Source organism: Gallinula chloropus (genome assembly GCF_964237585.1).
Source record: "Gallinula chloropus genome assembly, chromosome: Z".
NCBI classification, from domain to species: Eukaryota; Metazoa; Chordata; class Aves; order Gruiformes; family Rallidae; genus Gallinula; species Gallinula chloropus.
In genome coordinates, this window is record NC_140089.1 from 70,215,079 (window position 1) to 70,237,179 (window position 22,101).

Here is a 22,101-nt window from a genome sequence, read left to right on the forward strand (position 1 = left end):
CATAGCATAGGAGACAGCTCTTGCCTGTCATCTGCCTTTGACAGCAGCACATGACTATCTTAGAGGCCAGACTAGTACATATTCTGCCTTTTGAACCTATTATGGTCATTTTTCCTGTTAACTCAGCTGTCCAGTGGATCGTTTCTGTGCACCACTTCACTGTAGGGCTATGCAAACATCAGAGCTGGCACAGAGGAATACGCGGTTAGAGGGATAGACTGTCTGTTTGAGCAGCAGCCCAGATACCCCTCTGCCTTGAAGCAAGCCCAAATCTGTATCCTCTTCCTTCTCTGGAAGGGGAAAAATTAATTCCTAAATGTTGCTTCTCTTTCCTTTTTCTGCTGAATCAAAATAAAACTTAAGCACAGATAATAAAGCAGATATAGCAGGGACCATAAATACATCTGCATTAGGAAAAGGCGGTGATCTCACTGAAAAGGCAAAACAATCTTCAAAGCATCAGGGTTTTTTAATTGTTTATGAACCCCAGAGATGTAGCAGAATTCATGAGTCACTCATGAGCTGTAGTACTCTTACAATGCACTTTTCTATTTGTATGTGAGCCTGTGGTGTTTAACAATTACATGGAAGCATTATGTGTACTAACATCAGGCTTAGAGTGAGACAAGCCACCTTGATCTCTGGGTTGCAGGCAGTGTTTTGTTGGTTGCTGCCTAGAGCTCTGTTTGTTCCTAGGTACAGTGCTTACAGGTCTAAAACAAGCTGTTGCACTTGTATGTAATTATTTGCATAAACACAAGATTGTGTATGACCGTTATTTCCCAGCACATCTTGTTGCTCTTGGCCTTTGTTTTGTGCTCAAAACTGCACTTTTTAAACTGCTGGATTTCTTACACTTGGCAAATTCCAGAGTTTGTGCTCGCTCAATTATGATAAATAGCTTTGTATAAAGCTGTTTGAATAATAGCTTCTTTGCAAAATAGCTTCTACACAAAGGAATCTCTAGAGCTTCCAGTAATTTGCAGAAAGGGAAGAGCTACTTTGCAAACTTTCACAGAAGTAGTAGAAAGCTTGGAACATCTCTGAACAGGAATTTTTTTTTTTCTCCCCTGTTGCCTTGTCTGAGCAGAGCAGATGTGTCTTGTTCTGGACTGCTTGACACTGGAGCAGGACTGGAACAGGGAGGCAGGAGTTCTTCTGTCTCTGAGTGTTTTCTGTTGCTTTATAGCATGATATAAGATTCCAGGGTGAATGTCTCCACTCTTGTCTTGGAGGACCTTGTTTGAATAAATTGCTTCTATCAAAGACACTCAGGTGCAAAATGTGTCTTGTAGAAGTGTGTGGTGCTGTGGTTACAGAGTGCCCTCTCCCCTCAGGAGGCAGTGCTGTTTGTTTACTGATGGAGCTGGTGGGTGGCATTTGGCATTCTGTGCATCTACTGAGCTTCACAATGGAAATCTTTAGTCACAGGAGTGGGGTGAAAATTGTGTCCTGTCAGGATGTCCTTGGATTATCCATAGATAGGGAATTCTCCTATCCTATGTATGTGTCTGGATTCTGTTCCTAACCTTGGGTGTCTTGGAGACTTTTTTGCCCCATCTTTTGTCAGGTTAGCTACTCTGAGGCTGCTTTTATTGTTCTGAAGACTTGCAGACAGTGGTGCCCTCCCTCCTTCCGTGCCTGCGTCACTAAAACCCCCACAACACAGTACCTCCATGTCACTCCCTCTGCCTCTGTGCATGAGGGGGCGTGCTTAGGGGGGCTCACAGGTTACTGCTTCAGAGCTGCGTGGCTGGGGAAGGGCCCTGGCAGTGGATCTCCTCAGCGCCGGTTTCGGTTTGCGGCGCTTGGGGCTGTTGAGGCCGGCAGGCTTGTGTGGAAGGACGGCCTTGCCTGGCTGTAGTAGTAGTTACAGGCTGTAGTGCTCATTACAGCTGCAGTGGGATCCCCTGCCTGTTAGGAGCAAAACAGCTGACATGGGGCGTCATCTTAATGCTCAGGCAGGTACTGTGGAACCCCAGTCAGACACCACTCACAGCAGATGGATGCCAAGCTGAGTAAACGCCACTTACTTGCTCTTTCCTAAAAACTTACTTTGACTACTGTGGGCTCTCACAGTAGGGCTTATGTTGCAAAGGAACCAACCAGCCTTCAGTGCCTTTGTTTCTCCTCCAGCATCTCACTACCCAGTTGGACAAACTGAGAAGTGTTCTCATTTCCCGGTGTCACGGGGGAGTTTCCTTTCTAGGAAAACCATATTCTCTCTCTGGTTTGCTGTTAAGCTCATGATGCTGTGAGTATATTTGGATTGAGGAGACAAAAATAAGAGGGAGGGGTACACTTCCACACAGGAAATGTGCTTTTGTTCCTTAGGACAGAATAAGACACCTGTACTAAACTGACTATTAGGGCCTCTTGGTGTCCCTTTTTGTTTTGGGAAACAAAAAAGCCTATTGAAGAAAACCCATTTTTGAAAAATGACAGAACAAACCGATTGCTGGTTACAAACGATACAGGCGTGACAGGCTGGGTAGGGGAGGAGGTGGGGTAGCCCGGTATGTCAGAATGTTTTGACTGCCTGGAGCTGGAGTATGGTGACGAAAGGGTTGAGTGCCTCTGGGTAAAGATCAGAGGAAAACAAAATCAGGGAGATATAGTGATGGGAGTCTACTATAGACCACCTGATCAGGAGTCCTTATTGGGGAATTCAACTTACCAGATGTCTCCTGGAGGTACAATACAGCAGGGAGGAAGCAGTCTAGCAGGTTCCTGAGTGTTTGGAAGACAACTGCCTGACCCAGCTGGTGAATGAACCCACCAGGGAAGGTGCCCTGCTGGACTTGTTGTTTGTAAACAGCGAAGGCCTAGTGAGGGATGTGAAGGTGGGAGGACACCTGGGGCATAGTGATCATGAGTTGATAGAATTCTTAGTGCTGGGAGAAGTAAGAAAGGGAGACACCAGAACAAGCACCTTAGACTTCCGTAGGGCTGACTTTGGTCTGCTCAGAAAGCTGCTCAGTAAGATTCCATGGGAGGCAGCCCTTGAGGGCAGAGGAGCCCAAGAGGGTTGGTTGCTCCTCAAGAAGGAAATCTTGGCAGCACAAGAACAGGCTGTCCCAGTCTGTCAGAAGAGGAGTCGGTGAGGAAGGAAGCCAGCTTGGCTGAGTAGGGAGATCCAGGAAGATCTTCAGGAAAAGAGGGAAAAATACAACCTTGGAAGAAGGGGCAGGTGTCTTGGGCTGACTATAGGAATTTAGTGAGATCATGTAGGGAGAAAGTCAGAAGGACTAAAGCTGAACTGGAACTCAGAATGGCCAGTTCTGTACAAGATAATAAAAAGTCCTTCTATAGGTACATTAACAGTAAGAGGAGGGTCAAGGAGAATCTCCAGCCCTTGCTGGATGCTGAGAGAACATTAGTGACAAGGGATGAGGACAAGGCTGAGGTCCTTAATTCCTCTTTACCTTAGTCTATAATAGTAAAGATGGATATTCCCTGAGTACTCATCCTCAGGATCTGGCTGACAGGGAGGGGAAGAATAGCAAAGCTCCCATGGTTCAGGAGGAAATGATTAGTGACCTACTTGGCCAGTTAGATACCCACAAGTCAGTGGGGCCAGATGGGATTCACCCGAGGGTGCTGAGAGAGCTGGCAGATGTGCTTGCCAGACCCCTTTCCATCATCTACCAGAAATCCTGTCAGACTGGGGAAGTTCCACTCGACTGGAGGCTGGAAGATGTGACACCCATATATAAGAATGGCCATAAAGTGGATCCAGGGAACTACAGGCCTGTCAGTCTGACCTTAGTTCCAGGGAAGATCATGGAGAGGGTCATCTTGGGAGCTGTCATGCAGCACATGCATGATGGCCAGGGGATCAGGCCCAGTCAACATGGGTTTACAAAAGGTAGATCCTGCCAAACTAACCTGATCACCTTCTATGACAAGGTGACCCAATTAATGGATGAGGGGAAGGCTGTGGGTGTGGTCTGCCTGGACTTCAGTAAAGCCTTTGACACGGTTTCTCACAGCATTCTGACTGAGAAACTGGCTGCCACTGGCCTGGACAGGTGGATCCTCAGCTGGGTAAAAACTGGCTGGCTGGATGGGCCCAAAGGGTGGTGGTGAATGGAACCAAATCCAGCTGGAGGCCGGTCACGAGTGGCGTCCCCCAGGGATCAGTCCTGGGTCCAGTCTTATTCAACATCTTTATCAGTGACCTCGAGGAAGGGATTGAATGGTCCCTCAGTAAGTTTGCAGATGACACTAAGCTGGGAGGAAGTGTTGATCTGCCTGAGGGTAGGGAGGCTCTTCAGAGGGATCTGAACAGACTGGACCGATGGGCTGAGACCAAGGGGATGAAGTTTAACATGGCCAAGTGTAGAGTGCTGCACATGGGACATAACAACCCCATGCAGCGCTACAGGCTCAGGGGAGACTGGCTGGAGAGCTGTCAGGAAGAGAAGGACCTGGGGGTGTTGGTTGACTGCAGGATGCACATGAGCCAGCAGTGTGCCCAGGCAGCCAAGAAGGCCAATGGCATCTTGGCTTGTATCAAAAACAGCGTGGCCAGTAGGTCTAGGGAGGTGATTGTGCCCCTGTACTGGGCATTGGTGAGGCCACACCTCAAGTACTGTGTCCAGTTCTGGGCTTCTCACCATAAAAAGGACATTGAGGTCCTTGAGCAAGTGCAGAGAAGGGCAACCAGGCTGGGGAAGGGGCTGGAGGGAAATCTTATGAGGAACGGTTGGGAGAGCTGGTGTTGTTTAGCTTGGAGAAGAGGAGGCTGAGGGGAGACCTTATCACCACCTACAACTACCTGAAGGGAGGTTGTAGAGGGGTGGGCAATGGTCTCTTCAGCCAGGTGACAGGAGATAGGACAAGGGGAAATGGCATGAAGCTGTGCCAGGGCAGGTTTAGATTGGATATTAGAAAAAACTTTTTTACTGAAAGAGTTGCCAGGGCCTGGAACAGGCTGCCCAGGGAGGGGGTTGAGTCACCTTGCCTGGATGTGTTGAAAAAAGGGTTGATGAGGTACTTTAGGGATATGGTTTAGCACAGGATGGGAATGGTTGGACTCGATCTTCAGAGGTCTCTTCCAACCTTGTGATTCTGTGATTGGTACAGAGTGGGTGAGGAAAAGCCCAAAACCTTCTTCCTTTTGACTTCTGCTCTTGAAAGAGGACTGAAAGTGCAGGATGATTTCCCCTGCCTTCTTAGGGATTTCACAGTACAGAACTTGTGTAATGGGCTTTTTGGGAAAAAGCTGAGAAGGTATTAAAGGAGAAATGATGGAGGAGTTTCAGGTATAGAAACTAAATATCTGAGCTATGACCTTGATTAGTGGAGTGAGTGGTTTTTGGTCGGTTTAAAAGAATTTTGTGCCCTTAGGGTGGGGATGTGAGGTCACAGAATCATAGACACTAGCTGTTAGGAAACTTTCTTGTGAAGCCGCAGGGTTACACCTCCAGAATTCCCATCTAGGGAATAAAAGTCAGTGTACTTTAAAATTAGGTAGACAGCCATGTGTGTATGTGTATTAATACTGCTTTGGTGGAAGAGCAAATACTTGAAAGCTATGCTACAAACATCAAGTAGAAAATAATTCTGCAGTTGCAGAGACCCTTCCATTCATTTCTGTGGCTGCTTGGAGAAGCCACAAAGTGGCTGTGAGTTTCTCTTCATTCCTGTGTGTATTTTTAGAAATAAAGTACTAGACCATAGATTAAGAAGAAACGTGTTCAGGATATGTGTGGTGTAGGGAGCATACTTGTATTGTAGAGCAAGCTTAGCTGGTGGTGGTGGGGAGAAAGGTTGGAAACCTACTTAATCCTCATGACAAGAAAGTGTAGGTAAAATCTATTTGTGGGCTTTGAAGAGAACAAACAAAACAAATGTGAGGATGGGGTTGTGAAGAGATGGTAACTGAGTGACACCACTGAACCATTGCCAGGTGCTCAGGGCAGACTGAAGCAGTCCAGTGGCTGTCACTGACAGGAGCAGGGCTAGGTGCTCCTGCGTGTTCATAGGCTCACAAGGTCAGTTCTCAGTAACAAGGGGGTGCTGGGAAGGGGCAGTACAGTCCTGAAGTTCTTTCTGCTTCCCTAGATGACAAGTGTTACCTGTGATTCTTGCTCCTCTCTCCAGCAGAGACTGGGACACACACACAACACATGACACCAGCATTTTTCTTCTGTTTCCCTTCTTGAAGCCTGTGCCACAAATAACTTCAGAGGAGCAAAAGAACTTGAGTTGTGCTGTGCAGATCAGGGGTGGGTTTCTGTGGGCGCTCCAAAGTCAGGGGTCTGTTAGTCAACAGGGTCAAAATAGTAGCACATGTTCATGCAGCATTAACATCAGGACATCTCTATACTGTGTGTATAATGCTCTGTAAGGACAAACACCTTATAAATTACTCTTGGGCGTGCTTCTGCTGTCATCCTTGGTTTGTAATAATGGAATTCTAAGGCAAAAGCTCCTTTCCTCTCTTTGGCCACTTTGTTTTCCTGTGTGGGCCCACTGCAGCCCAGGTCTGCTGCTTGTTGTCTTTTTAGGAGTGAGGGCACGGTGGTAGGAAGAATCTTTGCAGGGGGAGCGTGAACCCCCCAGCCTATTAAAAGCAGCATCAGTTTGAAGGTACCTACTTAAAAATAACAGAGACCTTGCCATTGCCACAGCTAATAAACAGCTGCTCTCAACTGAACGAAGCCCCAGCAGAAAATAGCAATTGACACCAGAACAGCTGCTGCTTCTGGAAGAAGCCACAGTGGTCATCAGCCAGTGACGCTTCTCTGTGGTAGTGTGGTGTCTCCCCCTTCTCACGGTTGGTTTTAGAAGTCCAGAGGTGTGGGAGGGCTGTGAACATTTCCTGTACAGCTGCTGGAGGCTGGGTGAAGAAGCAGCTAGGACTGATGGAGCAAGCTTGTAGGCACCTGCATGCCTGCTGCAGGTGAAAAACTAGCTCCAGGTGTCTGTGACTAGAGACTACTCTGCTATTGCGGAAGTGAAGTCTTCACACGGATGTGAAATCGAAGTTTCTTGTTTGATGCTGCTTTGGCCAGAAGGAAAATCTGAATACATGATGCATAAGGGAGGTTCAGACAATTTCATTGGTCGTTTGGTGTTGTGGGCATCTTTCCAGGTTTGCTTGCTGTGAAGCTTACCTCATGTGTTTCCTCTGTTCAGAAGAAAACCTGGTTTCCCACCTATCTGCAGTTGCATAACCCTTTTTCTTTCTAGTGTGACTACATCTTTGCCAACTACCAGAAATGCTTACATGGAAAAAACTTTTATTACAGCAAGGTATTTTTAGCTGTCTTAAGCAGAATTTGGTGGGAACAGGGAAAGAGGAAAGAACAGCCAGTATCAAATCACCAGCCAGCTCTCTGGGCTACCAGCGTCTGCTGCCTGCACCCAGCTCCGCTCCATTTGGTGCTGGGGTAGAGTTCTGGCCCACTGTTGGTAAATCCCAAAGTAGTATTGCTGTGAGATGGTCAAAACACCTCACTGGATGGCAGCTCACTTTTGAGGTGGCTAAGCAGTATTTTCTGTAGTGGTGGAATTAAGGTGCCCAGAAACATGCCATGCCCCCACCAAGTTATTTTCCAGTTCAGACTTTGCCACAGCTTCTTCAGAGTCCACTTTCACCCTGACCCAGCTATTACAGAAAGAGGGCTGTGGATAGGGGCAATCTGTCTGATGCTCCATTTATAGCTGAAAATGCCAAAACTGCAGTGTAAGTTACCCAGAGAAACCAATCAAACATTCCCCAAATGTTTGACTTGAGAAAGTAGCACCTTTGCATCTACAGTGCATTCTCTATGCCTGTATTTACATTGACAGTGTGATGCTCCTACAAGGCATCCATAGCTTTTGGAGGTGGCAGTGGAGGGATTTACCAGGAGCTTTGTCTTCTGTCCTGGTGCTGAAGCCTGTGCTTCAGCCAGCTTCTGCAGTTTCACAAGGCTGTCAGTTAAGGCTTTGTGCTTGACCTGAAGTACCTAAATGTTACTAAAAAAAGTACATTTGAAATATTAAATATAACTTCCAAAGGTATTGTTCTCCATAAATACAGTAACTGTGGTGCCTTTTTTTGGTGATGGCATCAAGATCCAGAATAAATTCAGAGACATTTACAGGGTGGACTTGGAGAAGATTCTCTTACAGCTAAAATAAGAGGTCTCTGTCCAGGATGGACCAGAGGAGACAAAAGCAGGGCCTTAGATGGTAAAGTTAAACTGGTAAAAATACCAGTTTGACTTCCACTGTTCTTTCTAAGCCTTAAGTGGCCCTGGTACTACCAGAACAGCGAATGGGAAATACATCAAGTGTCTGTAGTGCTATGTAGTGCTGTGTGAAACACAAAGGCCAACACTGACTGTCAACGTCTGCCTCGGCACGTCCTGAGGGTGTAGCACTTGGAATGTTTGTGGACATCACCATGCTTCTGAACAGCCCCACACAACTCTGTGTGGTCACAGCTTCTGTGTTTGCAGCACTTTGAAATGACTTTTCTCTTCCTTTCAGCTTTACCTTCAGGCCAGGATGAAAGGGGACTGGGCCAGACTCGTACGTCCCACTCTACAGTTTGGTCTCATCGCTACGTCGATCTATGTGGGTCTCTCACGTGTTTCTGATTACAAGCACCACTGGAGCGATGTTTTAACAGGACTCATTCAGGGAGCAGTGGTAGCTGTGCTCATTGTAAGTAACTCTGGGTGGGTGTTGTGGGGTGTGTGTAAGCGCTGCCGTTACAATGGGCACCTTAGACTTGCAGGCTGTGTTCAGAGGAATGGAGAACGGTCTTCCTAGTGAAAATTGCTGGAGCAGGGAAACAGCTCCTTGAACTGGGTGTAGCACCAGTACTTGGGAGAGCGAGGCAGACTCTGGGCCAGTGATGACATAAGTGGCTGTTTTAGCTGTGAGACAACATGAAATTGTCCCTGCCCAAGAGCTTTTCAAACAGCCAAGATGGAAACTGTCAACTACACAACACGGGCCCCTATGTAACCATGTCTTCTGCTTCCAGCCAAATTCTGAATCTCAAGTACAATAGCAGGGAGCTGTCTATAGCCCTTAAGGACAGCATGGAAGTGTCTGTGTCTGCCAGCTTATCTTCCCATCAGTTTGGGAGATTAAACTCACCATTTCTCATGGGTGTTTGGAGTGCTCAAAGGGTGTTTGCAACAGCCAGCCTGTGTGGTTTAGCTGTGCTGATGAGTGAAAAGCCGTCCTGAGGAATTAGAGCATCAGCCACACTTGGATCTGCAGGTCTGGCTGACTTGGTGGCAGCAGTTGTGCTATCTGTCACAGAGCAGCACCATGGTTGACCCATCTGTGGGAAAGGACGGAGTGGTGACTTGTGGTGAGAGGTAACTGAGGTCATACTGAAGAACTTGGTCACCAAGGACTGTCTCATCTCAAGAACCACCTCCAAGACAAACAGTTTCTCAGCTGGAAATCAGAAGGGTTGGTTGGTTTCAAGACAAAACTTTGTTTACTTGTAACCAATCATGTAAACAAATCAGAATAAATCTGGGAAACCCTGCATGCTGCATGAGCTGGTATTGAAGAGCTGTGTGACATAACCCTACCCCTCATTTTTGTGCAGCCTGTTTCTCAGGAAAGGAATGCAGGGAATTGAACCAGGGATTGAAGAGCGGAGGGCGTAGGAAAACAAAGTTAGTGAAGGGTCTTGGATGATTGAGAGGCACTCTTAGAGATATCCAAGAATGAGTAGAAGGTGGCAGTAAGTGACCAGTGCTGACAGTGAGGATATTACTTTTTAAAATATCCCCCCCACCCCCAAACCCTTCTTTGAATGAGCCAAAGAATTCATCTCCAGAAACAGAAAGCTGAGGTGAGAGCACGAGGCAGCGACAGCACCAAATTGAGCTGGGTGTATTCAGCATTAAGTGGAAGCTGAAATGCAGAGAAGGCAGCACCCTGGGGCGTCATCAGCCAGCCCTCCTCTTCTGCTGCCCGAAATGGTGCCCTGCAGGGTTTGCAGTAGGGGGCAAGAGGTGGTGTGGGGAGGGAGCATGAGATGGCCCGTCGCTCAGTGCACTGTGCAGCGCTGTACTCGGCATGTCGGCTGCTGAGAGCTGGTGAAGTGGGCAGCAGGAAGAGATCTGCAGCTCGCTGGGGGCACCTGTCTTGCTGAGAAGTGAGGTGATACCTTAGAAGGAATGTGGGAAAGGAGAATGTAGGTAAAGTTGGTGTCACAGCTGCTGGGGGCCAAACACATGTATTTGGGACGGTGCTGCCATGGGTCTTGTCAAGGAGAGGAAACCAAGCTTGGTTAACCCAGCTTGTGACAGGGACTTGCGGCTCCAGAGAATAACAGCTCATTACTGAAACCTCTTCCTCAGCTACGTGCAGGCTCTCTTAACTGTGCACATGGTGTGGGCCCTCAGCCTGCCTCTCTTGTTCCTTCATTTAGAGTTGTCCAGACTGTGGCTGTTGTAACGAAGCAGGGCCTGGTACAGCAGTTGGGGTATCAGCCTTGAACCATCACTGGCTCAGTGGTCAATTGGAAGGGGGGACACAGCTGGAGAAGCAGCTACTGAAATAATTTTACATGAGACTTTCTGGAAATGTTTCAATCTGTTAAAACTTGTTATTAATCCTGACATAGAGTTTACCTGCTGCAAAAGCATGTATCCATTGTTTCAAAGACGTACAAGCACAGGAGCTTAACGCTAATGTCTTCCCTTAGGTTGTGTATGTGTCTGACTTCTTCAAAGCCCGGGGATGTACATTTCAGCCGAAGGAAGATTCTCACACAACCCTACATGAGACTCCAACAAATGGAAATCACTTTGGCAGCAATCATCAACCCTGAAGGCTGACCCACCTCACCTGTCTTGCTTGCTGAAAGGAAAACAGTTTCCCAAGTATAACTATGTAATATAAGTAAATGCCTTTAAGGGACTGCTGCTGCTCTTGGATGCTCACCTTACCTGTATATAGTAACACCTGTCACAGTTATTGTATACCTAAACTTCAAACTTCTGTTGGTTCAGGCTTTTGCTTACAAGAAAAAAAGCAGCTATTCAAATTGTAAATTTTTATTGAAAACAATGTAACAGTTATATTACATACACTGCTGTTTGTACATGCCTTGTTGAAAAACTGTGGTTTAAATACACACCATTAAAGGAAATAACAACTTGAGCTGATGCACTTGTTCCATACTGTGTCTCTGGTGCTGTTTTGAAGAAATCTTCTGTTACAGGTAAAGGCTTGCAGCAAACACAATATCTCTCTTGATTTTTGTAATCCCTGGTAAAAAGGAAAACTTTATCAGTATCCCTCAGTCATAACTCACACAGTCAGGTAAAGTGCAATTTCAGGCATGTAATGCTTTGCAGGAAGTGCTATGGGTATTAAACAGAAGTCACTCTACAGCCACCTTCAGTCACAAACCTGGTTAAACTGTCCATGTGTATCAACACAATACTGCTACAGTCAGGCTTTGTAACACAGATGTTAGGTGGTAAGAGAGCAATGATGTGGTTTACCATCACTGGTGACACCTGCATCACCAAATTACTCAACCAGACCCTGCCTCTGTTCGCATGCACGCCTCCCTCTCCCCTTTCCTTCTGGAATTACTTCCAAGCTGGAAGTGAAATACATACCCTCTGCGAACTTATTTTCCAGCTCTGTGTTTCCAATGGCTTTTGCAGCCTGGCACATCTGCCGCAGCAGCTCCTCCAGCCGCCTCATGCAGCGGATTATGCTACCTGTGTACAGACAGTAAGGGAAAATCGTGTATCCCCTCCCATGTTATGACACGGAGCTTGGGCCCGCTGTGGGCCAAAGCAGTAGTTCCTTCTTCACCCATTTCATTTATCTAGAAGCTGAGGATAAGAACAGGCATACATGTTCTAAACAGAACCCAAGCCCAACAGTAACTGTGTCCATCAGGCATTTCCTTGAAGCTATCTCCAAATGCATGTCCTGTTCTTGTTTTCTTTTGCACACTTTACAAGTATCTAGTATTTCATGGAATTTCAGTAAATCCTAGTAGAGTTTTCTTCAAAGTACTTGTCAAGACTTCTTTCAAAAAACAAACAGGCTTGGGGATTCACAAGTTTGCTGCTCCAAGAACCACCACCCACATATTTTTAGTTTTTGACAGCCCTTAGTTCTTCAGTTGGCAAAGCCAACTTTATTACTCCTATGCCACTCAAGAGCCTGTGGACCACACTGTCTCTCACCTACGTGTTTACTCATACAAGCTCCTACACTGCAACTCAGTGCCCACTGTAGCCTGTTACACATTCATCTCCTCCTCTTATGTAACATGAAGACATTGAAAGGGCTGAAGCAAGAAGAGAAAGCTACAAGGACACCTTATAGCTGCCTTCCAGTCCCTGAAGGGGCCTATATAGGAAAGCTGGGGGAACAGTTTTAGTAGGCCTTGTAGCTACCAGACAAGGTGTAATGTTTTTAAACTAGAAAAGGGTACATTTGGACTAGATTATCAGGGAAACTTTTTTACAATTAGGGTGGTGAAGCACTGGCATGGGTTGCCCAGAGAGGCTGGAGATGCCAAAACAAGCCAAGGGAAGGGCAGGCAGCCCCCCCAGCAGCACTCACACAGTCCTGCTCACAACAAGACTGACCAGACCAGTCCTGACGCCTGTCCCAAGGTGCACACTTACAGCAGCATACCTGGGGCACGTACTGCTTTGTGCATGACACAGCATTTTTGCGATTTTTTTGGAATAAAATACTATTTATTAAATTTATTTGTTCCATTTATTATTTTTACTGTTTGGAATTCATTGCTGTTGTATATGCTTCCATAAACTAGTCAATCCACAATTGAGTAACATAGGATACTTTGCTCAGTTTACCATTCTTTTACCTACAGCCTTAAAAAGCTTCTCTTAATTTCTGTTTCTTCCCACCACAGACATTCAGCTTACTGACCACTCACTGTCATTAGCCAATGAACAGTGCTTCTGTCTGTTGCAACCATGCCTGCTCTTGGAGCAGTCAGGCTTAGGCTGCAACTTGAAAAGGCCCACGTTTACTTACCACAGCTACAAACTCTCACATTACTCATAACCACACCTAAAAAGGGTTTCAGATCATGACCATCAATACCAACACACCAGCAAACACCATCTGTCTCAGGCTCCTGAGAGCGTATGCATGCCCTCGACTAGTTTTCTGTCTACAACAGTGCTGCTAGTGCCTGCTAGTCCGGATGGCTGCACAGAGCTGAGCACTGGCCTCTCCTCAAGAGCAGCACAATCTTTCAGAAAGCACTTGTAATAAGCTGGGGGGTTGGGGAGTGTGTGATGAAAAACCAGTTTAAAAGAAGTGGTGGTGTCCAATGGCGGGACAGTTGTCTGCCTCCTTCCTAAAACTGGTGCACAAGCGACATTGGGACTCCCTTTATTAGCAGCAACTCATCATTGCTAATTCCACATTGCTCAAAAGGCAACCAGGAAAACACCCCTCCTGTTTGTGTTTCCGTATGTCATCATGCTGTACCCCATGGTAACCAACTCTGAAATTAAGACAGGAAGCAATAATACTCAGAATTGAAAGTTGTACTTTCGATCAAAAATTGGACCCTGTGGGGTTCAGTTTGTGTGTTGTTGCTTGGTTTGGGTTTTTTTGGAGGTGCAGTTTTGTTTTGGCTTGTTTTTCCTGAATTTTAGTTTATAATTTCTCTGCAGTGACTTGGCCAGCCAGGGCAAACGCCCCTGGGGTGGAGCAGCACCACGCTGTGGGTAAGGTAAGCGTAACCCACAGCAGACAGACATCCAAAGTGCTTTCCCTCCTCTGGGACAACGCACCGAAAACCTAACTATGAAAAGTTAAGGGAAGACTCGTGCATCACCCCCTGCCAAAAAAGTCTGACTTAACAGACCCTTAAGATCTGACTTTGAGGGAGCTAGCACTGTGGCCTGGGACAAAGCTGACCACCTAGCCTGATCCCCAACACAGTAAATGAAAAACATCACTGCCCTGTGTACTCCCAGCAAAGTAGCAACCTAAGAACATAAACCTGCCACTGCTTCTCCTCCTGTGTGCTCGGAGCATCTCTGAGGCAGGTACAAGGCTCAGACACTCACTGCAACAGAGGGAATCTGCTGAATGCAGTACAGAGACTGCCAGGACTCCTGCTGCTCGCAGGCAACCTGCCTTAAAAAGTTCTGCGCTGGGTTACACAAGTGCATGAATTCCTTTGTTTGAAGGACCCCAGTGTGTAACTCTGTATGTACAAACAAGCAAGCAGCATTTGAGAGAGGCAAAAGCACAGTGACAGCAACAACTTCAAAAAGGATTTTCAAGTATCAGTCATAACACACACACTTCTAAGACTGGTGCACCCATCCTACTGTTCTTCACGACATCCAACACAGCTGGTAAAAGATGAATTTAGGCTTTTCATTCTGATTTGACCTTCAGGTGGATGGTTTGTCTTTTTACGATGTACCTGGGCTTTAGTCCTCCTACTACTAAGATAATGAAAACACAGTATACTTCCTCAAACAGGAGTTTCTAGTATCCACATTTTAGGAGTCAAATCAATCCAGGTGACACACTACATCCAGGCTTTCCAAGTATCTGCACTGCTGTGATGAAATCAACCCAAACAGAGACTTAATTACCACCTCTCAGTTCCAACGTGGTTAAAAACATCAAAAGCAACCTTTAGCTTACCAAGTAAACAAAACACTTACTTGTGAAGAGGACAAGTGCAAGAGCTATACTTCTTCATGGCAAGCCTCTGGAACATGGTATTTTTCTCTTTAACTAGCATTGGTGTAAGTGTTGTCTACTGTGCAATTCTGATTTCTGAGCTTTACAGAACATCTTTAAAATCTAGGGATAGCCCTTTTAAAAGCCTTTCTACAGACTCTAAATTCAGTCTATCTGTAATTCAACATACATAGTAAACACTTTTTCCCCCACACAGTTTCAGCTGTGCAGATACTTGTATACATCTGAGTTAATACCTTTTGTTATCTAACATCATTCCATGTAATGAATCACCAGCTCACACCTCCTCAGGAAGAGCTGATTAACGTACCCTCAAAGACATCGGTCATCTTGCAGATGTGAGCAAAGTTAGCTCCATTTGCCCACGTGTACACAACATCCATTAGGTTGGGTTTGAAAGAATTTAAGTAGTTTTCTTCATCAATTTCCAGTTTTCCTTCTGCTGACACCTTCGCAATTCTTTTTGCACACTCCTTTAAAATAAAGTATTTTAAATTTTTAATATGTTCAAACAGATTAAGTGATTAACCAATAGAAAGGCTTGCATATTATTAGGTACTGCACCCAGGATGAGGTTTCCTTTATACTGTGAAATTATTCTGAAACAGAAAGTAAACCATGTTTACATAAAGGCTGCCTGGATGAAAAACTTACAATAAGCATAAAACCACAGCACAGTTTTTAATGACATGTTCTAAATTAGCATGAAGGTTTCTTGCAAACGAGATAACCTGTTATCACACATTGCAAAACCACACACAGTGCCACAGAAATTCACTAAGGATCTAAAATCAAGTCTTCCCCTCGGGCTGATGACACTGTTCCCACCTTAACATTACCCCTGCCTGAGCTGCGGTTCCTGACGGGCACATACCTGCATTTGCCGGAGTGGTCCTGCCAGCTCCTCTGTCAATTTTGGCATTTCACTGGACTGGAAAAGACAGAGAACACTTTGGGTTAGAAGGGACCTCAAAGCCCGTCCACTCCCATCCCCTGCCATGGGCAGGGACACTCTCCACCAGCTCAGGGTGCCCAAAGCCCCATCCAGCCTGGCCTTGAACACTGCCGGTGAGGGGACAAAAGCTCATGCATTCCAGACATCTGCTCTACACCAAATTAAATGTGAGAACAGAAGTTCAGTCAGTGTGTCAGTGCCATCACAGAACAGTGGGGACTGGAAGGGACCTCAGGAGATCGCCCAGTCCAACCCATTACTAAAACCGAATCACCTAAGGCAAGTTGCACAGGCAGGTTTTGAACCTCCCCAGAGGAGGAGACTCCACAGCCTCTCTGGGCAGCCTGTGCCAGCACTCTGCCTCCTCAAAGCAAAGCTTTTCCTCACATTCAGATGGAACTTCCTGTGTTCCAAAATTATCAATCCTGAAGTATTCCCATGACTTCTTGAGCCTGTTATCAAACATGAAAATATAGTGAATTCCTCAAGTATCTGCTCCTCAAATGAAATCTTTCTCTACAGTATGCCCACAGCATGAGAAAACTGCCTACTTTCTGAGTAACTTCCAAAACTCTATTTAGCTGTTGCACAGATTTAACTGCCAAAATGCTGATCATTTATTACTTTAACTATTAGAAGCATTTATTTAAGATTATAAAAAGCAAATGCTTTGAATAACTTCAATATCATTGATTACATATAAAAATATGTCTATTCAAATACAGCAACATTTTTACGTCCTACTTGTTTAGATCCACATACTGTTGCTGAGTGAACCACAGTATTCTAACTAACAATGGGCTACCCTAGCATCCCTTCTACTAACAAACATAATTAATCAACATCTGCTGCTAATGTGCTTTTCAACATTTAGAATCAGACCAAGAGATACATCTTGCTAGCTATCTGCAGTAATATTTCACATCAAAGTTCATTTTTATTGTATTTTCCTGATGATGCTAAACTTCTATACTGCTTGTAGGTGGGAAAAAATGGCATTTGGTATTAAATGACCATGGTTTTGCTTTTAATAGCATACAGTCTGCTTTAGCAGTTCTTCTGGTGTCGGGCTCACGGGGTACTGCCATTTCCATTAACAAGGTCAAGAGTGCTGTTCAAGTAACGCAACGTGGGCACCACTCCACACTTTACATGATGTGTGTGTGTGCACACATGCACAAACACAAGTGCTAAGAATCTATTACTGATGCTTCACTGCATGAGGAGGAAGCAGCTGTTGATCCGTTACAAAGACTGGATTTTACACAGCCTCCAGCATGTCACTCATGAGGAAAGATGCTTTAGCACTGAAGCTGCAAATACTTTTGGTCAGTTCACTGGGAGTTAAGTCAAACACCTTAGGAAAAGGTAAAACTGTGCAATGGGTCGTGCTGTTATGACCAGTTTCTGGAACTGAATTATAAACAGTACTGTTGGTAGGTCTGCAGTTCATGAACTGAAGAAGTAACTCACATTCTCTTGAAACACAAAACAGCTTAGTAGTGCAGCTGCCTGTTCTGCAGATAGGTCATTGAAGATACCATTGAACATCATTTCTGTCAGAAGCAGTTCATCGGCACTAAAATAAAGAGAAGGAAGCTCAGGGAAAAGTGTTGTTGAAATGTAATTTTAAAATTAATTACTACTAATCAGTTTGGCAAAGCAAGTAGATACAGGTAAGAAACAAGAGTTATTCACGTTTTTTTACAGGAACAGCAAATACTAAAATACATGCTGTCTAAGGGGGATGCTCATTAATAAGTATTTTAAAGAAACCAAAAGCTCGTACTGAACCACAAAGAATTTCTCCTGATTGTTCATAAAAGTTAACATTAATAGTTGGTTTAGCCAGTGTTTATCAAACAGGACATCAAGAGATTGAAAAGAACCATTGAGTTAGGGAACTTATGAAAAGGACTAAACGTAGTATTGCTATTGCTCAGAAAAGACTTAACTGGGTATTTCCTATATACTGAAAAAAAGAACAATCTTGCTTCGATTTACTTGTAAAATAAAGACTTAATCATGAACTATAGAAGGAAGTGCATGATGTACATACAAAATCCAACCATACTATTTGGATAAACCACCACATTTCTTACAAAATTACACCTTTAATTCTGGAGTTTCAGACAAATGCATAAGATGGGAGGAAAAAAGGTAGATTTTTTTAATGAAGTATAACTCATCAGCAAAGAATTCCTGAAAGTCAGGAAGTTGATAAAATGCTGATTCTGCTTCCTCATTTGCTAACGAATTTTGCAGGGAAAAAAAGGTATTAGATATCAAAACACAGGCAACATCTTTCAAACTACCTATAAAGCAAGGAGTACAGTGGTTACTGTAACTTTTAAAAATACACATTTCTACCAAAACCTGAGTTGTACTCTTAAGTATTAAAGTCTGCTTTATGACTTTCAGTGGAATTTTTACAATAGTTTTAGCAGGTGCATGCATATTGAAATGCATCACAGCAAAACACTATGGCTCCCATGGGTTTGTTCCTACAGCCCTATGGAAGCGATTCAGTTGCTGACAGTCACCGTTACACCCTCGTTTGCGAGCGGCTCTCTACGAAGAGTCCTGGGAAGTGAGACCATCCTCTCACACAATGCAAAGTGCAGTATTAAATGCAAACACACACGACTGCCTACGCTGTATAAGAAAATAGCGACTGCTTTGGTGTTTTCAAGTCCACATTTTAGCTTTAAAGTCTGATGTATTTTGTCCTTGAGTTGCCATCTTTACTGCTTCAGTTGGGATATTCCCTTCATGACACAGATCACAATCTCTGAGGAATCTTTATTCCAATGGTCTCAGATCTTTAAAACACAAACTTGACACACCAAGGTCAGTGAGGACAGTAAAGCGTGCCTTCATGAGAATAATGACTATGCACAGAAACCAAGTACCTGCTGATTTCACAAGCAACCCGTCCCTTCATCTCAATGACATCTGAAGATGTGGCAAACCCCAGCCTTCTCAGGACACGCTTGCGGCACTTGAGTTCATCCATCTGTAGGACAGTTCTGGCTTTCTTCAGCTCTCGCTTGGCTGCTTTAATATCCACAGCAATCTGGGGCGTCAGGAGAGGAGAAATTACATGTTGCTGGTTTAATAGGTGCAACTGCTTTACAGACAATGTTTAATTTACATAAAGGCCTCAGAAAGATGATATACAGACATACTAGTTGACAATGACTCATCTAACTCTACTGAAGAGGAAGGTCTGTAATAAATTCAAGAAGAAAAAAAAAACCAAACAAAAAAACCAAACCCACCCAAACAAAACCCAGCTCCATTTACCTGTAAGAAGCTGGCAAGTTGGGAAAATTAAGCTTTTTACCCAGAGCAGGGAGAAAAAAACCAACCAGCCCACAGCAAAAAATGCAAAAGAAAACTTTGGTTGAGAAATGAGCATTCATCACCTGTGACCTGCCCTAAGACTCAACTAACCAACTACTCAAATCATATGCAACACAGAAGCATTATTTCCTGCTATTTCCTAGAGCTTCTGGATTAGTTTATCACAGTCACTGTTAACATCCCGACCGCGGGAGCACAGTGCAGACACCCTCACAGAAGCCTGTCTGCAGTATCAGCTCTTGCCACATGCAATTTCGTGCTGCCCCTACCAGGGCTACCTCACTTCTGTGAAGCGACTCCTGGAGAACCTGTTTTCCAGAGCAGCACAGGAACAGGAACAGGAACAGGACAGCTGGTTTTGTGCACAGACAGTTTCAGCCCAGCAGGGTACGACTCCGCACAAAACACGTGTACAGCTTCCAGGCTGGGAGTCCACTCAGGAACCAGCTGCACAATGACTTCTATGGTACACTCCCCAAACTACAAGCGACATCAATTCAACTGAGCTCTGCACAAGCATATTAAAACTTACCAGTTTCAATTATCTGTGAAGACTGTACCTACACTACACTGTGCTGTGCCTGTTCATGAAAAACACTGCAGTGACACTTCTGTAACTTTTCAATCCCTGATGACTTTTTCTGAAGACTTTTCAGATGTATTTCCCATCTGTATCAATCAAGGGCATACCACTGACTCAGCCACAGTTTGTGCATCAGTAGTTTTACTGTATTTGAAAAGTATTATTTGGGCTTATGGATTTTAAAAGTATTATTTGGGTTTTGCAAACAAAAAGCAAAGCAACTAAGGAAAGAACTTTTACTGTCTCTCTTTTTTTACCTGTGCTTTTTTTTCACAAAGTTTGTATACGGTTTCCAGGTTGGGATCATTGTGAAGAGGATGTGAATACATCCTATGCTCAAATGCCTCCACTTTTTGGATTACTTTTTTGAGTCCTTGATCTTTGATGCCCATGTCATCAATAGGATCTAGTAATGGTACTCCATCAGGAAATCGCTTTTGTACTTCCTACAACAAAAAAAGTCACATTTTAAGATCAGTAGCAGTAAAAATAAACTATGCTTGTGCAAATCAGCTGTCCCAGCTATATGGACACAGAAGGCAGTAGTACTGTGAGTTAGTTATGCAAAGTTTCAGCAGTTTTCAGAATCACTTTAAAGGAGAAACAACTGATATACATCGTGGCTTCCAAGCCCTTTTAAGGGTAAGGCTGAAGCTGTGACACAAGCTCTAGATTACTTTCTTTAGAACAAGTTGTCTTGGGTTCAAGAGTACCTCACTACTCAGAGTGGAGAGCCTGCACAGCCTAGTGGGACTTACCTGTATAGATTTTAACACACTTTGCCTGTTGTCAATGGGTCTCAGGTCTTTTGGTATGTAAAGTCGGACACTGCTGATAGCTGAGAGAAGATGTACCAAAACAGGAACAACCTATTGAAGAGAGTTCAATAAATGATAAATTGGTAAGAAAGAAAAAACAACCCCCCAAAACCTATTTATTATTAACTGTTCCATAGCAAAACTTTACAAAGGAAAAGGAAAACTGAGTACAAAGGGACACTACAATAGAGGTAAAGGAGGATCAGGAAGGGGGATAAAGTGGGTATTGACACGAAGTATTAATACAGCAGAAAACAGGTTTCTCCAAATGGGAAGGAAATTCTGCATTCAGTTAAATCTGGAGAGAGACTACAAGTGGAAAAAAACCCCACAACTCAGTTCTTCTATTAATTTGCCTCTTAACTACTAGAAAACCTCCTATGATACAAACCAAGTAAGTTATTGTCATATACTTAACTAAGAATGCTAACAATAAAGAACACTAGAACAGTAAATACATATTTGTAAGAATCAAAACCATGAAGGCACTATTAAGAATCAATACCATACTTCAAACCTTAAATTAATTTTACAGTAAAAAGTTTGGTTTTGGGGGTAAAAAACAATCCCCCAAAAAAGCAAAATAAACAACTATCTCCAAATTGAAAATTTTAATTGTTAGTCTTGATATAGTTTCAAATTGAAAATTTTACATGCAAATGCTTTCAGTAAAAATTTCAGTTTAATTTTAGAATGAGACAACCTTGCAAAGCTGAAAGGGGTCTGAAACAGAAATTTAAAAACTGTTCTCAGAGACAGCACTGAACAGTATTGCTGAAATCTTTTACTCTTATAATAAAAATTCTAACTAAATTCTCAAATCTATTAGAACACATGCATACTAGCCACAAAATCCCACACGAGCATTCAAGAAAAAAACCCAGCCTGTAGACACTTATCCGCAGATTTCCTCAGTGAGGCAGTAATTTTCCTAACATTGTTTATAACACTGCTATTGCCTTTCACCAACTGATTTGAAATCTGTAACACAACAGTAACTACATTTCAATCAGTTCCTATCTGGTAACAAATTCACACGGTTTTCTGTTCACACCTGAGAGTTTCCTCTTTGGTGAAACTGGGAACTGTTGAAGAAAGCAGAGTTAGGTCTACAGCTCCTTTCCCTGCAATGCCTCAACCCCTCTTTTACCAGTGTTTGCAAATGCTTTGTAAACAGAATCTTTGATAATATTTGTAAGAAACTACTGAGAATAATAACGTGCAACAAACCTGCATCTCCCCTTTCTCATCAGGTCTGGCTGGCTTTGCAGCCTCCGTAGCAGAATTTTTCAAGCTCTCTTTGCTGCAGTGCAGTAGCACTTCCACTACATATAATGGGTCCAATTCACCAGAGTTTGGCTGTTGAGGACACAGAAAAACCAACCCCATAACAGTTATTGTAAAACATCAGCAAGAACAGAAAGAAAAGGCACAATTTTATTCAATATTAAAGGCAAGAAATGACCTCCTGCTCTTCACAGAGTATCAGCTCAGTGATGCAGTACACGGTAAAATCTACTGAATCAGCATTGACTGAAAGATCTCTCACACAGAAAATCACACTTGAGAAGATTACCACTTCCCCATCCTTCCTCACCAGTGTAGCCCAAAGTCTACTTGCACCTTTAGGTGCTTCTGCCTTTTCTTCCAGATATAGCTCTTTCAAA

At 44.1% G+C, this 22,101-nt stretch overlaps 2 protein-coding genes across 3 annotated transcripts in view; one reads left to right on the top strand and one right to left on the bottom strand.

The window, feature by feature from the left end:
• The window catches only part of PLPP1 (phospholipid phosphatase 1), a 66,010-nt gene extending 54,867 nt beyond the window's left edge, over positions 1-11,143 (top strand). For both annotated transcript variants that reach the window (XM_084278163.1, XM_084278164.1), the window contains exons 5-6: positions 8,488-8,664; positions 10,679-11,143. In XM_084278163.1, coding sequence (XP_084134289.1) covers positions 8,488-8,664; positions 10,679-10,804 — 303 coding nt within the window. In that variant the 3' untranslated portion in view covers positions 10,805-11,143. The remainder of the gene's footprint in view (positions 1-8,487; positions 8,665-10,678) is intronic.
• The window catches only part of MTREX (Mtr4 exosome RNA helicase), a 46,360-nt gene continuing 35,365 nt past the window's right edge, over positions 11,107-22,101 (bottom strand). Inside the window, exons 19-27 of the mRNA XM_084278165.1 lie at positions 21,665-21,793; positions 20,375-20,485; positions 19,874-20,062; positions 18,580-18,743; positions 17,141-17,246; positions 15,587-15,643; positions 15,023-15,185; positions 11,604-11,708; positions 11,107-11,244 (exon numbers count right to left, since the gene is read on the bottom strand). Coding sequence (XP_084134291.1) covers positions 11,192-11,244; positions 11,604-11,708; positions 15,023-15,185; positions 15,587-15,643; positions 17,141-17,246; positions 18,580-18,743; positions 19,874-20,062; positions 20,375-20,485; positions 21,665-21,793 — 1,077 coding nt within the window. The 3' untranslated portion in view covers positions 11,107-11,191. The remainder of the gene's footprint in view (positions 11,245-11,603; positions 11,709-15,022; positions 15,186-15,586; positions 15,644-17,140; positions 17,247-18,579; positions 18,744-19,873; positions 20,063-20,374; positions 20,486-21,664; positions 21,794-22,101) is intronic.